A 17,112-nucleotide genomic window follows, 5' to 3' on the forward strand; every position below is an offset into this window, starting at 1 on the left:
AATCATCTGTCTCATTCCATCACACTTCCGTCCTAAATATAAGATAAGATATTCCTTTATTGATCCCCTTGGGGGAAATTCAGGCATCATAGCATCATGGGGGAGGGGGGAGGGGAGGTACAGGTAGTAGAAGACATACAGGTCACAGAATTATAGTACAGTAGAGAAGTACAAATAAAAATAGAATAAAAGGCAGTGTAAACAATATACTGTACATTACAGTATATTCTCTCTATACTCTATAAATATTAGTTGTGCTACTGTGGGGTCTACCAGTCCAAATCACCCATACTGTTTATGTATTTAGAATATCATTGATAAAGGCATTATCGTCTGTCGTCAGCTAGGAGCTGATGTTGACATTTCACCCAGAATCCTTTGTTTCTGGACTGTGTATCCTCTGCCAACCCCAGCAGATTGATTCTTAAAGGGGCGGCGTCCAGACTGCAGAGTCTGTTGTGTTGAGAGACGGTGAGAGGAAGCAGAACTAGACTTTCCCTTTTTTTAAAAGGCCCTTGGGGAAACACACTGTCATAGTAAACTATTTCTCGGTTTGGACTTTTCTGGAAGCATTCTTCTCTACACTACAAAGGTACAGTCTCACTGTGTGTTTATTTGATAAAATGCTAGATTTATTTTTATCTTGGTGAACTTGTTTGTTAAGCTTATTATGTTGCTGTTTGGTGTTATATTATGATTTGTATGAGATTGTATTTACCCAGATTATTTTGAGGGTAATGAGATTACTTTTAAGAAATTGTCATATTTTTGTGGTTCTACTGTTTGTAATAGTGTACTGGCTTGGTTCAGGGTTTATGACTCAGTCTAGTAGAATGTGGTGGTTTAGAAGAGCTTTGAGTAACGACACTGTTAATGTTTTGAGACTTTAACATGAGACTCAAATTTACAACAGGACACATTTTAAGGAGCAGCTGAATAGAAAAGATGACGGCTTTGAAAGCAATAAAAAATAATGAGCTAAAAGCAAGTTAATCAAAGTGGGTTTTTAAAAGGAATCCGTGCTCTTGGGCTTTGGTTCAGACTGCAGGCAAATCTGATTCAGATCTCGGATCAGATCTTTGAAGACAGACACTGTTATTTGGAAGTGATCCGATTGGATGTGTGTCCAGACACCACCAACCTATCGGCATGGGTTGCTGTGGTAACAACATATGCATCAGTAATGAAATTGCCTGTACAGAAGCCCCCCCCCCCCGCCCAAAGTGCCAGCAGACAATTTATTTCAACGTCTATCCTGATGTCCTCCGTCCGTATTGTCCTCCATGTCCATACCACTCAGCCGCTGCTCAGGTCTGTAGTTACGGTAACAATTGAGTCACGGGACATGGGTGGGTCCCTGGTGTCAGCATGTTCTTCTGGCAGGAAGTTGTGGTGTGATGTGTCATTTCCTGTTAGGAGACTGGCAATTTTCATGAGAGCTATTTATTAAGTGAGGTTTCAAAAATAGTTCTAGATTGTCAGTGGCTTATGACTTGTTATGACAAGGTGGCCACGGCATGGCGTCCATACTATCCAACCTGGTCAAACTCTGGTAATCAATGGCTCTGGTTTGCATCAGACCGAGGGTTCATATTGGCCTCTATCAGTTCATTCATTTCTGAAACTAGATGTTTGTTCAATATGTATAAATAGAAATATTGGATAAATAGAAATATTCCTGAAAAATACATCTGAAATACCGTTCCCATACAGAGATTCCTTTGTCCAGTAAGCTATTGTGATTAATTCAATTATAATGCATTGTTTATGAACCTAACCCTTACATTAAAGGAACACGCCAACATTATGGGAAATGCACTTAACGCCTTCTCCAGTCAGACAAGAACATAGATACCAATTCCCTCTCTGTGCGTTCAGTAGAAAGCTATTCGGCTGCAAGCTAGCCTAACTTAGCACAAATGAATGGATACGGACCACTGGCCGATCTTAAAACTCAGGGAGAGGTGTTTTTGGCCAACATCTAGGCTAGCTGGTCCATATTCCGATATTCCACTTCCATTAATTTGTGCTAAGCCAGGTTAGCTTGTAGGCGGATAGCTTTCCACTGAGCACACAGAGGAAATCGGTATAAGATAAGATAAGATATTTCTTTATTGATCCCCTTGGGGAAATTCAGGCATCCTAGCAGCATGGGGGAGGGGGGAGGGGAGGTACAGGTAGTAGAAGACATACAGGTACAGGCCACAGAATTATAGTACAGTGGAGAAGTAAAAATGAAAATAGAATAAAAAGGCAGTGTAAACAATATACAATATAATTAACTCTGGACATGCGCATATGGGCAACAAGGTGCGAGATGAGGCTATGTATCTTATCATCTTGTCTGACTCTGGAGAAGACGTTAAGCGCATTTCCCATAATGTTGGCATGTTCTTCTAACCTCACGCTCCTAACCTAAAATATATATGATATCTGCTCTGCCTGGTGTAAATGTGGGTATTGTTTTCTTCTTCAGAACACACTGACTACTGTTAATTCTCCACTGCCTCTGTTGTCCCCCCACCTTTTGGTTCAGAGAGTAACTGTTCATGAACTATAATGTCATTCTGCCCTCTCTCTGAACTTCAATTCAATTTGTGATTGATTTGTTTCAAGTTTATTTTGTCACTCCCTGTATCCAGTGAAGAGGAGTGAAATTATTTAGTGTCTTGGCTCCTCGCTCTAACAGCAGCAAGAACACAAGCAGTGCAAAAATGTATCAATACATCTTTAGAAAAAATACATTTGCAACATATAAAACATTTGCAACATAGTGCATACAATAACAAAAAAGGAGACCATTACAGACCATTCATCCTCCACTATCATATCAGTTTCCTTTTATTGGATATGATAATCTTAATCATGTACGTGTTCAATGTTAAGACTAGTAAAGTAATTGTCGATGGTCGATGTACAGATTGCAATGGATTGAATTTGATAAGGAACTAGCAGGCATTCAGAAAGGCAAACAAACAGAATAAACAACAGTTCATCCTCAAGCAAAAGGTTCAGTCAATCTGAGCTCACTGTAAATATGGAACTTCTAAAGGACCAACCACTGTACTAGCTCTACTAATGTTTCAACAGTCCTATTATCAAATTGCTCCCACTTACAGTATATAGGATTTAGTTTTATTTGACAATAAATAAATAAGGCAGGCACACGATTACTTCACAGCTTAAAATTGTCAAGAATGTATTATTAAAAAATATATTTGTACACAATAATGTTATTTATAGCACCTTTAAATCAACTAATCAGTCAACTAAGCCCTATATGACTATTAGTTGAATTGCTTTCGTCAAGGATGGCCCTAGAGCTGAAGTAACGATCTATCCATGCACTCAACTGAAAGGTTGGAGACTAGAACGGGAATTTGGCCTAATAAAACCCTGCTTCCTGTCAAGCAAAATTAATTAATATGCAGCAACTGGGGTGTCGAACCAAAAACCAGGGGCAAGAATTGTACCGGCTACATCATGAACAGCTGTTCTGCCGACTAGTGCTGCCTATAGTAAAGCAATGTTCTACCCAAACACTTAAATTAATTCATGTGTTTTTTAACAAGTCTGAGAGGAGTAGCAGTGTCAAGCTTTTCCCTCTTTTATGTCAGAACATATTAAAGGGGCACTTCATTTATAAGGTAGCAGTCCCTATAAGACAAGGTATTGCTATTTTTTCATCTACATAATTTAATTGAGCTGTAATTAACACAACACAAGGATTCAATGTCCCCGATGACATCACTGGTGGCCATATTCAAACTCATTAACACTTTGGTTGCCACTTGTTAACATGGTAAAACGTGGTTGAATGCCGCCACCCACTTCAATGATAGCATTGTGAACGCATAATCTCTGTCTTAAATTATGTGTCTAATCTGCCCGTCGTTTACAATGACTTGTTTGCAGTCAACATTGTCGAAACAGATTGTTTTTTAATCGGTTCATTTCCGTTTTATAGCATTTTGAAAAGCCCTAGTTTTTCAGGAAAATATAAAGATTCTGTGATAATCGCCCTTTACTGGAATATTCTGGCATACACAAAAAACGTTGTCATTTTTCGGCCTATTTATGAATTGTTTTCAAATAAACGCTAGATTATCGATAGTATATGTGTACTTATGCACGCTATATAAGCGATCTGAAAAATATATTCTCTCATTTCCTGATCAGCGCGCGCACACACACACACACACACATAGGGCACACGCTGATATATAGGTCAAAACAGATCCGATTACCCCAAGACTGGTAAAATAAATTGCTTACCTCAGATCAGATGTTCTCCAAAAAGATTATTCCAATTCCTGATCGCCATTCCAAATATCGATCGCATTTATTGATTCAGCATTGGGTACTGTAAATATGTATTCCACGTTGTTTTGCGGCTCGGCGATCACTTGGATCCTTCAGTTGGCTTGACTGAAAAGTAAAATGAGGAAACTGCCCCCCCCCCCTTCATCAGTCTAATCTAATGGGGTGCAGTTACACAGGGAGAGACGATAGGGGGCGGTATTTTCCCAATGGAGCTCAGAGAGAGTCTGCAACACTAGCGTGAGGCTCGATTGATTAAATATGAATTCAAATCGCTAATAAAAAAGAATACGACAAACAAACGCTATATAGCGTTGCTGGCATTCAACTGGCGGCATGAACTAACGACAACGCGTCTGTGGCACTCAAAGTGTTAACTCATTGAGTGCCAAAAACGAGATATCTCTTTTTTCTTTTTTTTTTTTTTTTTCTTCTCCTTTTTCCTCTGTTTTTCTCCCATCCCAATGTTAGTCGTTATGCCAATTCCCAATCCCCTTCCTGGTCGCTGCGCACCTACCCCCTACGGTCGGTCTGGGAGAGTGGAGGCTATCACGTGCTTCCTCCGACACATGTGTAGCCAATCAACCGCTTCTTTTCACCTGGCAGCGCGGACTCTCACTGAGAGGGTGTAACGTGTGGAAGGATCACACTACCCCCCTTAGATCCTTTCCTCGCTGAGCAGGCGACCCCGACCGAACTGTAGGAGTCGCTGTTTACAACGACCAGGACCCACCCACCAGATTTCCCACCCCTAACACTGCCAATTGTGTTAGTATGAATGACCAGCCAAGCTGGTAGCAATGCCGAGAGCTGGGCTCGAACCCAGCATCTCCTGCACTAGTGGCAAGCGCCACTTAGCCGCCTTTTTCGTATTTTGTTTTAATTATTATTATTCTAAACACTCACACAGACCTTTAAAATGACGATCAAATCCCGATAGGTGGCAGTATTGCCTACCTTTTTAACTGGGCTAGTTTAGTGTGGGGGGGGTTGCTCATTCACTGCTGGGCACAAGAATAGCCACTAGCCTGCGAACTGCAATGCAACTATTGGAGTTTATTATGAAGAAGACAAAACGATCACACTTATGGATGATAAGGTGCGATTTCACCAGACTATGTTGGATTCTAGTATTTTCAAACGGGCTGTTTGGATGTAACGTTTACCTGGCTGTTATCTGGATTTAACATTACCCTGGCGCTGCTAACGGGCCACCTAACATTATATTTATTGATCCTGTTCTGATCCAAGACACTTGGAGCAAGAGTGGAGTACCTGCTGACAAAGGTAACGTCAATTTTACGTCTATTTTACCGAACCCCATCTTAAAACTTGCCTTTGTAATTATCCGAGGATCGGAAAACAACCCCCCCCCCCCCCCCTTGGTGGCCCCATGAACAGAAACATTCCATATAAGGTCGTGTTTACCTTTGACCTGGAAATAATATAGGTTTCAGGTAGGGCTGTCTTAAATACTTCGAAGCTTCGTTCGATGGGCATGGGATTAGGGGTGGGCGATATATCGAGTATACTCGATGTATCGCGGATTGTTCTACCCGAGATGTAGTACTGTACTATATCGCGAACATCGAGTATTAGTTTATATGGCGCCGCCCGCGGCCGAGAGACACTCTCAGTGCTTTCCTCGAGAAGGGACGGCGGAGCTAAAGGCTAACGTTAGTGTACTGGTCCCGAGTGTAGCAGGGACGGCGGAGCTATAGGCTAACGTTAGTGTAGTCAGGGCTGTACAGTGCGATATAATGTTGCGGTTGTAATTTCATTAGACAGACCAGCGCGGACATTTAATAACATGCAATTTAATTGACACGAGCAATGAGCTAACGGTAGCTGCTAACCAAGGTATCCATTAGGATTATGCTAAGCTAACTAGCGATAGCTGCTAACCCTGGAAAACGGTCAAAGCGGACTCCACAAGACTAGTTCCATTCGTGAGGAAAGGGGGTGGGTTATATTGACAACGCTTGACAACAGAAGTTTAAACATAACTTCATATTTATTGGTTATTCGTTTCTGTATATCATCCAATTTCCATCTCTGTGTGTCTCCATCTCCATCTCTTCCTGTTTACATTCGAGTGTGACGTCATCACCACACCTACGGCAGCTTAGACGATCAAAACGCGAACCTAGAACAAAACCCGAGGGGGGGGGGGCTGGCTCTCTTGTTCATTCTCGCCCCCTCTCTCTCTCTCTCGTTCTCTCTCTACATTCAGTAGCCAAACGTTACAGCCAGTATAAATACTAACTGGATAGTTGATGATATAAACATTTAATTTCATTATCTGAAATATTCTAAAATCATTAAGTCTGCTAAGCCATTATACCTTTGTGTGTGATTATTATTTTCTCACAGTAGTGTGTATATATATATATATATATGTGTGTGTGTGTTTGGCTAAAGTGGATAGAAAACACAGTACTGTGTAAAAGTCTTAGGCACCCAAGAGTTTTTATATAAATTGTCTTGGATGTAAATACACTTTTTTATTAGTGTGTGAGTAGACTACTCTTAGTAAATTTTCATTAAATTATTTTTTAAAGCATCTTCATGGTTTAATAATGCAAACATATGTTGCAGGGACTTATTATAATCATCATATTGGCGTGACTGTATGCATCAAAGGGTTAAATCAAGCATTTTTAAGTGCTTTAGAGGAAATGTCAAAATATTGCGATATATATTGTGTATCGCGATATGGCCAAAAGATATCGCGATATCATTTAGAGGCCATATCGCCCAGCCCTACATGGGATTCGAATATGAAAAGAAAATTCGATTACGGTATGTTAAAAAATAATAATGAGATTTTTTTATTTTTTTTTTGCAAAATCTACTCTGCCTCTCTTTGTTAACTACAACAAGCAATGCTGTTTGTTATTATTTTTTTTTGTATCTCTTTCTCCGATTTATTCTCTGTTTTCTCCCCGTCCCAATTTAGTCGTTGTGCCAATTTCCCCCCCCCTTCCCCTACCTGGTTGTTGTGTGCATGTTCTCCTACTGGTTGGTACAAGGGAACCCTGAAGTATCCGCACGCTTTCTCCGACACGTGCGGCGACAGCCAGTGGCTCTCTTCTCACCTGGCAGCGAGGGCTCTCATTGGTGAAGTGTAACGCGTGGGAGGTCACGCTGCCTTCACCACTTCCTGCCTTTCGCTGAGCAGGCGCCCAGACCTGACCTGTAGGCGTCGCTGTCCACAACGCGTGTATCCTTTCCGCAACGGAATTCGGTTTCCGGGTTCCTCTGATTGGCCACGACCCCCACGTGACCCGCCCCCCTATCCACCGCTCTGCTCTGCCGCTGCCGCGGACTCGCTCGCTTCCTCAATTTATACGCATGGAAGTATTGACTGACTGAATGAATGAATGAATGAATGAATGAATGAAAACTTTATTTAACAGATTGCAGAATGGGTACAATACAGTACGGCTCAATACACACAATTGTTAAGGGGATGCAGACCTGAGAAAGACGTTTGTCTTGTTTACATCAGGGTCCCCCATTTTCAATTCATATAGAACGACTACAAATCATTAAAAAAAGATACCGTTAACTGGAATATGTTGTGCCTTTACACATATGTTGGATTATGTAATTGGTTTGTCATGACAAACAAATAAAAAAATCACGATTTACCCGCTGGCTACAACAACACACAGTGACTGCATGTAGTCACTGTGTGTTGATGTTGTAGCCACCTCCTCAGAGGCAGGAATACTAAGCTCCCCCTTAAGCTCCAGGAGAGAGGGGAGAGGCTGAAAACCCGCAGTTCTTGCCCGACTGATGGGAGCTGAATCCCCGGATCCGATTTGTCTGATGAATACCCCCAAAACATGGAGGTCCCGAATGCATGGAAGTATTGATTGCGCCGTAACAAATCATTAAAAAAAGATACCGTTAACTGGAATATGTTGTGCCTTTACACATATGTTGGATTATGTAATTGGTTTGTCATGACAAACAAATAAAATATCGCATCGCCGGCTGTCTCTGGCTTGCTCCAGCGGACACCAGAGCTCAGCCCGCGGCGAGAATGTGCTGCCGCGAGCGGCATCGCTGAGCTCTGGCTCTGACTACATGCAGTCACTGTGTGTTGTTGTAGCCAGCGGGTAAATCGCGATTTTTTTAAATTTGTTTGTCATGACAAACCAATTACATAATCCAACATATGTGTAAAGGCACAACATATTCCAGTTAACGGTATATTTTTTTAATGATTTGTTACGGCGTAGTCGTTCTATATGAATTGAAAATGGGGGACCCTGATGTAAACAAGACAAACGTCTTTCTCTGGTCTGCATCCCCTTAACAATTGTGTGTATTGAGCCGTACTGTATTGTACCCATTCTGCAATCTGTTAAATAAAGTTTTCATTCATTCATTCATTAATTCATTCAGTCAATACTTCCATGCGTATAAATTGAGGAAGCGAGCGAGTCCGCGGCCGCTCGCTATGCCGCGCGCGGCAGCGGCAGAGCGGTGGATAGGGGGGCGGGTCACGTGGGGGTCGCGGCCAATCAGAGGAACCCGGAAACTGAATTCCGTTGCGGAAAGGATACACGCGTCCACAACGCCAGTTTCCCACCCACAGCTTCCCTCCCCCTAACCAGCCAAACGAGTTAGTATAGCGATCAGCCCAAGCCAAGGCAATGCTGACTCCGGGAGTTGAGACCGCAGCCTCTTGCATTGGTGACGAGCGCAATCTCCGCTACGCCACCTGACCGCCTTTGCTGTTTGTTATTTAAGATGAGGTCGGACTCTGCACTGACAGATTTGTGTTCATTGTGCTGCTTTTATAAAGCCTCAAATGACGACTTACAATATTTCATGGAAGCAAAGTGTTTAGTTTGTCTAAGATTTTAAAAGGTTTAAACTTTACAGCACTGACAAAGTTGAACAAAGTGCTGTACAAGTCCCACAACATAAAAAAAAAATATATATATAATAAAAGAAAATGTAATACTTTTTTTTTATAATTTTTTTATTTCGAAGCTTCGAATTAAAATAGAATCTCGGCCCGGAAGCTTCGAATTCCAAAAAAAAAATCAAAGGTCAGCCCTAGTTTCAGGTGAGCAACCCGCACTAATATGCGCATGCTGCACTAAACACGTCATATCTCCGCTTCCAGAAAATGAGACTGGCTTATTTTGAAACGGGACGATTTTTAGCATGGGATAGCGCACGAACGAAGGCATGTAGAAATAAACGTTTTTTTCCCTGTTGGGAGTATAAATAGTGCCTGTCAAATGAGCCATACTATTGTCTCCATAGCTATAATATAGAATATACGATGGGTCTGCAAACATCGTGAAAATTGTCAAAAAAGCTGGCTCCAGGGAGTAAAGATGGAAAAACAGCGTGGCAGTCAAAGAGTTAACACTGGACAGAAATTTGTAATCCCCCCACCCCTTATTTTGTGTCACTCTTCCAACATGGCAGGAGGTAATCATCGGTAACCACTTTTCCAAACATTCCGAGCCTTAATTTTACAGACTATTATACTAAGGAGTGTAACTGATGAGCCGGCTAGTTTTATTGTAAACTAGGAAGTAGTTTACACCACCAAGGCAGGAAACCATGACCATAATTTCCCCCTCAATGTTCAGTTCAATAAATACTGTGGGACATTTAGCGCTTTTGTTTTGGTAACTCTGTTCAATTCAAGTTCAAGTAAGTTCAATTCACTTTGATCCGTTGATATATTTATTGTCGACCGCTAGTATGTCAAGGAGACCGACTCAGTCATTTAATCACTCCCATCCACGTCAGAGACTAGATAGTACGGACTCTTGTTTGACCACGATTGAGGAACCGTCAGACGCGGGGGCATGCCGGTAAACTACAGTTCATGAAATGTTGTCGTGTGCTTTCCGGCGCTAATCTCCCGACTGCTACTAGACAGAGAATGCAAGCCAGTACACTGCAGCAACTTTTCTTGGATGTGATACAAATGACCCTGTCAGCCAGAAAAGCTTAGAATGAATGAAGCTCTGGCCAGGGAGGCAGGGAGCAATGAATGCTGTGTGTTGCCCTGACCGGATTATTTCTTTCCACACAAAGCTACCTCCATCCCATCCCCCTCTCTCTCCATCACTCCGTGACGGGGGGAAAAGAACAGAGGAGACCATCTGACAAACCCCCACCTTCACCACCACCACCTCCTTGCTCTCCCTGGGACAAAAGCCTCCAGAGACGGAGAGAGAGAGAGAGAGAGAGATACAGAGAGAGAGAGGAGAAGTGAAGAGAGGAGAGGAAGAGACAAGGAACCAGCCCACAGAGTGACATCACATCCTTCATCCCAGCAGGGGCGGAGACTCTGCGCCGACGGAGGGATCAGCAAAGAGAGAGAGAGAGAGAGAAGGGGAGAGAGAGACGCATCACACACAGACTGACGGCCGAGCCGCTGAGCAAGCAGTACACGCAGAGAGTCGTACCCGCGCCGCGTGTCAGTGTGTGTGTGTTCGTTGTCTTTGTAGCGTCGGTCGAGGGGGGGTGGGGGGGGGGGGGTAGTACGCTTCTCTCTCTCTTGTCTGAAGCCCGGCGAAGCGTGGACACCACTATGTGCCAGGGCAGGAGCTTGTTGGAGCGTTCGCCTGCATCGACGACGTGGAGCTCGAGGAGATGGTGAGATGCTGCCGATCGGTGGTCGCGCGAAACCCTCAGCCGTGCTATAACCTCCACCGGGTCAGGCTGGATGCCCGGCGGCCCGTCCTGCGTCTGGGGGGGCCGGGGGCGGGGGAAGAGGGGGGGCAACTGCAGGGGGGAGCACAGGGGAGTAACGGAACTGCACTCAGCCACAGAACCAGATTCAGGTACGGAGAGGGAGGGAGGGGGGGGGGGGGGTGTTGGAGTGACCATAGAGTGCCTTGCTGTACCCACAGCAGCATGTCCTGAGAGAGAGAGAAGGAGGAAGGGAGAAAGAAAGAAGGAGATGAATGGTGGCGACCTGATTGTTTACAGTGTGTGTGAGAGATGAATAGATAAGGGGGTTAGAGGAAGAGGGGATTACAGTCCTGTGTGTGTGTGTGTGTGTGTGTGTGTGTGTGTGTGTGTGTGTGTGTGTGTGTGTGTGTGTGTGTGTGTGTGTGTGTGTGTGTGTGTGTGTGTGTGTGTGTGTGTGTGTGTGTGTGTGTGTGTGTGTGTGTGTGTGTGTGTGTGTGTGTGTGTGTGTGTGTGTGTGTGTGTGTGTGTGTGTGTGTGTGTGTGTGGGGGGGGGGGGGAGTGCGTGTGTGTGTGGAAGTGTCCTGGCAGCCAGTTGAGCAGGGGCAGTGGGTTGTTTGTAGGGGGGGGGGGGGGGCTGTTGATTCACAAGAAACGCAATTCTATCTCTACCGATTCAAATTCCCAAAATCCTTTTTAATTTTTTACTTTTATTTGTTTGATTTCTTTTCTTTTCTTTGAGACCTTTTATTTAACTTATTCTAAGCTGTAGGATAAATAACTCAAAACAGCAGCAATCTAGAATCAAATGTATGCACGTATTGAATCTAACCTATTTGTTAGTGGGCCATCACAGTGTTATGTTCTGGCCTGCTCTGTTCTGTTCTATTCTATTCTACTTTATTCTGCTGTACTCTGTTCTGTTCTGTTCTGTTCTATTCTATTCTGCTCTACTCTGCTCCACTCTTGTTTTTGTTATATTCTATTCTGCTCTTGTTTTTGTTATATTCTATTCTGCTCTTGTTTTTGTTATATTCTATTCTGCTCCACTCTTGTTTTTGTTATATTCTATTCTGCTCTACTCTGCTCCACTCTTGTTTTTGTTATATTCTATTCTGCTCTTGTTTTTGTTATATTCTATTCTGCTCTTGTTTTTGTTATATTCTATTCTGCTCCACTCTTGTTTTTGTTATATTCTATTCTGCTCTACTCTGCTCCACTCTTGTTTTTGTTATATTCTATTCTGCTCTCTTCTGCTCTACTCTGCTCCACTCTTGTTTTTGTTATATTCTATTCTGCTCTCTTCTGCTCTACTCTGCTCCACTCTTGTTTTTGTTATATTCTATTCTGCTCCACTCTTGTTTTTGTTATATTCTATTCTGCTCCACTCTTGTTTTTGTTATATTCTATTCTGCTCTGCTCCACTCTTGTTTTTGTTATATTCTATTCTGCTCTACTCTTGTTTTTGTTATATTCTATTCTGCTCCACTCTTGTTTTTGTTATATTCTATTCTGTTCCATTCTCTCCTGATCCATGCCATGCCATTCCATTCTGTCCTGTTGTCCTGGAAGCCATGGTTGGTTGGCCTAGTTGCTTAATGCCCTTAAGCCTCCAGGCCTCGGCCAGGCAGCAAGAGAGACAATGCTTTTGGGCCAGAACAAAATGGGAGGCTTTTAAAACCTTCAATAGACCCAGATTGTACAGCAAGCCTGACTAAAAACGACGTGAATACTTTTGCGATACACAAATAAAAACTGTCAAGTCATAAACACCCGCTTCGCTTTATGTTGCGAGCAGCTGTCGCTACTACTTATCTGGCTGTTGTTAGATTAAGGAAGCCCTGATCAAGTAGGTCAGATATTTGAAATTATACTCGATCGTGTGGACAATACAGACAGGTAGAGAAATGAGAGAACCTAGACTGACGGGACAGCGAGACGGAGAGAGAGAGAGAGAGACTGACACCTCGGACCAGAGTCTGTATTGAGTGATGGTGATGGGTAGAGTAAACTGTGAAGACCATGAGAAAGAGCATGCGAGAGAGAGAGAGAGAGAGAGAGAGAGAGAGATCAAAAGGGAGATGGGGAGCTAGTGAGAGAGAGCGGGTGAGGAAGAAAGCTAGATAAAAAGAGATGGAGAGTGCATCAGCAATATATATATATATACACAGAGGGAGAGAGGGAGAGAAAGCAAGAGAGAGAGGAGAACCAGGCGAGGATGCTGTGCAGTCAGTGATTGGCCGATGTGTGTCTGCATTGAGGAGAGAAGGGTTTTTTGTTCTGGTAGACCGCACATGTCTGTGTGTGTGTCTCTGTACTTGTGTTTGCGTGTGTATATGGGTGTGTGTATGAATATTTTTAGACTGAAGGGATGGTATTGGAACGTTAAATGAAGGATATCCGGGCCACGTGGTTTGTTATGTTTCCTGTTAGACTGGAGGAGGCTTATTAAAAGGACGACCCACGTTGAATATAAATGTTAAGAGGCTTACCTTATTGGCCACACATTTGGAGTCCTTAGTTGTAGTCCATCCAAAAAGCACTTGCAGCAGTGTTTTGAAGCAGAAAATATTAGCATTTGTTAGCATCATACTAAGCATGCTAGTGGATGTTGATTGGGCACATGAAGCATTATTCCGTTGCAACATAATTTAGAATGCTTCATGTAGCAGTACTGCTACATCTATACATTTATGACATACCATATTTGCAAATACAGTACCGTTTGTGATACAAAAGGAGTCCAGAAAAAAAAGTATATACATTTGACGTAGAAACTGTACATTGGATTGGGTAGGGGGGGGGGGGGGGGGACTGTACATTGGAGGTGGTTGGGGGGGGGGGGGGGGGGGGTTGGGTAGGAGTGGGGTGGGTGGGGTACACTGTACAACTGTACAAACAAAACTGTACGTTGGATGACCATATGACCATACTTGGTAATTTACTGTACATTGGAGGGGGTTGTGTTCGGACATTTACAGTGGCCAGTTTCGTATTGCAGTCTCCCTTAGGTGTTTTTTGAGAGTGTTTTTGAAAGTGGGTAGTGATTCACATTCCTTTACAGCTTTGGGTAGGGCGTTCCACATTGATGTGGCATAATTGCGAAACGTGTTTAGTCCCTTGTTTGAGCCGAATCTGGGTTTAACATGATTTGTGGAGCTCCCTCTGGTGTTGTGATCGTGGTATTCACTGACCTTTGGGAAGTATTTTGACATGTACATGGGTACCTTGGTCGTGTAGTGTATCTTGTAGACCAGGCCCATTGCAAGTTGCTGTACTCTGTCGTCTACTCTAAGCCATCCTAGGTTGTCAAAGTGAGCAGGGGTGAGGTGGGTTCTAGGAGTAAGGTCAAGCAGTAGTCTGACCAGTTTGTTTTGAGATGTTTGTAATTTTGTTTTTAGCGCCTTTGAGGTGCTTTGGTACCATGAGGTGCAAGCATAGTCGTAGTACCCTTGAATGAGTGCTCCTGCCAGAGTCTTCAGGGTATTCTTGTTTACCAGTGAGGAGATCCGGTACAAGAATCGAGTTCGTTGGTTGACTTTTTTTTATTACATTGGATGCCATTTTGTCACAGAAAGATTTGCCTCTAGGATGGAACCCAGGTAGGTAATATCTTCTTTCCTTGTGACAATATTGTCACCCACTGTAACTGAGAAGCCGTCGGTCTTGCTGAGTTTGTTATTTGAACCGAAGAGAATGGACTCTGTTTTGCCCATGTGTAATGATAGTTTGTTATCAGCGAGCCATATGCAGATTTTGCCTAGTTCTGAGCTGAGGGTTTTTTCAACCTGTGACTTGTTCTTGTCAGAGACCAGCAGGGCTGAGTCGTCCGCAAACAGGAACAAGTTGCAGTCACAAGCTGACGACATGTCATTTGCATAAATTAGGAACAGTAGCGGACCTAGTATGCTTCCTTGTGGAACACCACAGCTTACTGTGAGGGGGGGGGATAGGGTACCGTTTACCTCCACCATCTGCTCTCTCCCCTCCAGGTAGGATTGCATCCAGCTCACTGATAGACTATCAAAACCAATTGCTTTTAGCTTGTCAATCAGAATGGTGTGATTGACGGTGTCGAAGGCCTTTTGTAGGTCCAGCATGACCATGCTGCAGTATTTGCCCGCGTCCACCTCTTGTTTGATGTGGTCGTTTAAATAGAGAAGGCATGTGTCAGTGGAGTGGGATGTTCTGAAGCCAGATTGGAATTCGTAGATTCGATTTTTTTCCGCAAGGTATTTTTCTACCTGTTCATATACAATTTTTTCCATGACTTTCGAGATGGAGGTAAGGATAGAAGGGACATTGAATCCTTGTGTTGTGTTAATTACAACTCCATGATATGATAAGGTAGCAGTCCCTATAAGACTATGTATTGCTTTTTTTCATCTACATCATTTCATGGTGCTGTAAGCATTGTTTTTTTGGTGAAGTGCCACATAGGTTCTCCATTGAAATAATGTATCTGCGTTTAGGTGTTTGAGTAGGGTTGTGGTCACTTCCATTTCAATTCAGTCAACTCAAAAAGCAAATGCACAACATTTCCTTTGTTAGTGATCATTCTCAATAATGTTTTTTAATATGTTGGATTTGAAAACAGTTTCATTATTACTTTTAGAAGAAGATAAGCTTCCTGAAATGTATTTTAAACCCTGACCTGATTGGAACGTTGATGTGTGGAGAGGCTTGTTTGGAGCAGCTGTGTCAAGCTAGTTGGCTACACTACTGGCTGTCTGTGTGTTGTCTTTTGAATTGTAGAGAGATCAGACAGGATAAATGGCTCTCTCTCTCTCTCTTTCTCTTTCTCTCTCTCTACATCTTTCTCTCTGTCTTTTTCTCTCCATCTTTTTCTCTCTCTCCCTTCCTCCATCTTTCTCTCCGTCTTTTCCCCCCCCCCCCCCCCTCCATTTCTCTCTCTCTCTTCCCCTCTCTCTCCCTCTCTGATTCACTGGTTGAATGGAACAGACAAATTCTATATTCTATAATATACGTATATTCTATATTTCTTTCATGTGGTTAGAATAAGCATTCAATGAGCAGCCTAGGAGTTGAACATGCAGAGATAACAGTGCAGCTTGTGGTGGGTGTGGAAGAGCTGGTCCAGTGAAACTAGCATAATGTGGCCAATGTAATGTATGTAAAGGGGAGACTCTGGGCTAGCTACCCATAGAATGCATGTTGATTCAGATATATCTTGAGGTGAGAGGTCAAGGGATACATTTAAATAGTTATTTAAGTATTATTTCAACTGAGTCCGCTACAGCCTCTAAATGACAGTTCTGACTATGCCATCATGTCTCAGAGGGTTAAAATGCATTCACTATTTATTATTTAATAGCCTTGAGAGCATTTTCTTCTCTAAACCAGTGTGTGGCTCTTGCGTCTTCCAGTCCTTTAGACTCTAGTCTAGTTTAGAGAATATATTCAGCTAGCTTTACCTGACCCAGCAATAATAATAATAATAATACATTTATTTTATATAGCGCCTTACATTAGGAATCTCAAAGCGCTTTACATACATGGCATTATAACATACAGACAAACACAGTACAGGGACAAACACAGTACATGGACTTTAACAATAACGACAAACGACATAGTGCGGATAATACAGAGAGAGGGAGACAACTTAGAGACAAGACAGAGAACATTTTTAAGTCTGATTCCTAGAGCAGTGGTTCCCAAAGTCGGGGTCGCGACCCAAAGGTGGGCCGCGAGCAGCCACGGGAGGGCCGCGAGATGATTTTTTTTTTTCTTTTTTCTTTTTTTTTTGTCAGGCCACTGAACTTAGAAGCAGGCCAGGACAGTGTTTCTAGTTGTATTCTAAAATTCTATTCTATTGTATTCTAAAATGTGCCTATATGGTTTTATATTAACTTAATAAATAAACAAAAACGAAAAATCTACTTATTTCAACGAACATTTCAAACTAAATAACAGATTATGCACATAAAACGCTGAAAACAACCGAAGCAACAATAGTATTTTAATGAGGCTATTATTATTATCATTATTATTTTGCAACAAGTTATCCCTCTCATAAATAGCACATATAAATGAATAACTAACTTGAACTAACTTAATAGGATTGAAGTGATATTTGGCTTAAAAAATCGT

General features: G+C 42.6%; 1 protein-coding gene across 2 annotated transcripts in view; it reads left to right on the forward strand.

Annotated features, from left to right (window-relative positions):
* Positions 1-487: 487 nt before the first annotated feature.
* pisd (phosphatidylserine decarboxylase) overlaps positions 488-17,112 on the forward strand; it is a gene marked incomplete at its 5' end in the record, with an annotated part of 79,734 nt that continues 63,109 nt past the window's right edge. The window contains 2 exons of one of the 2 annotated variants that reach the window (XM_084325321.1): positions 488-592; positions 10,399-10,962. In XM_084325321.1, the coding sequence (XP_084181447.1) occupies positions 10,898-10,962 (65 nt within the window). Of the gene's footprint in view, positions 593-10,398; positions 11,151-17,112 lie in introns of those variants that run through there. The other variant, XM_084325320.1, reaches the window with a different exon arrangement.

The sequence above is a fragment of the Notolepis coatsorum genome (assembly GCF_963971535.1).
Source record: "Notolepis coatsorum genome assembly, chromosome: 11".
Lineage (NCBI taxonomy): Eukaryota > Metazoa > Chordata > Actinopteri > Aulopiformes > Paralepididae > Notolepis > Notolepis coatsorum.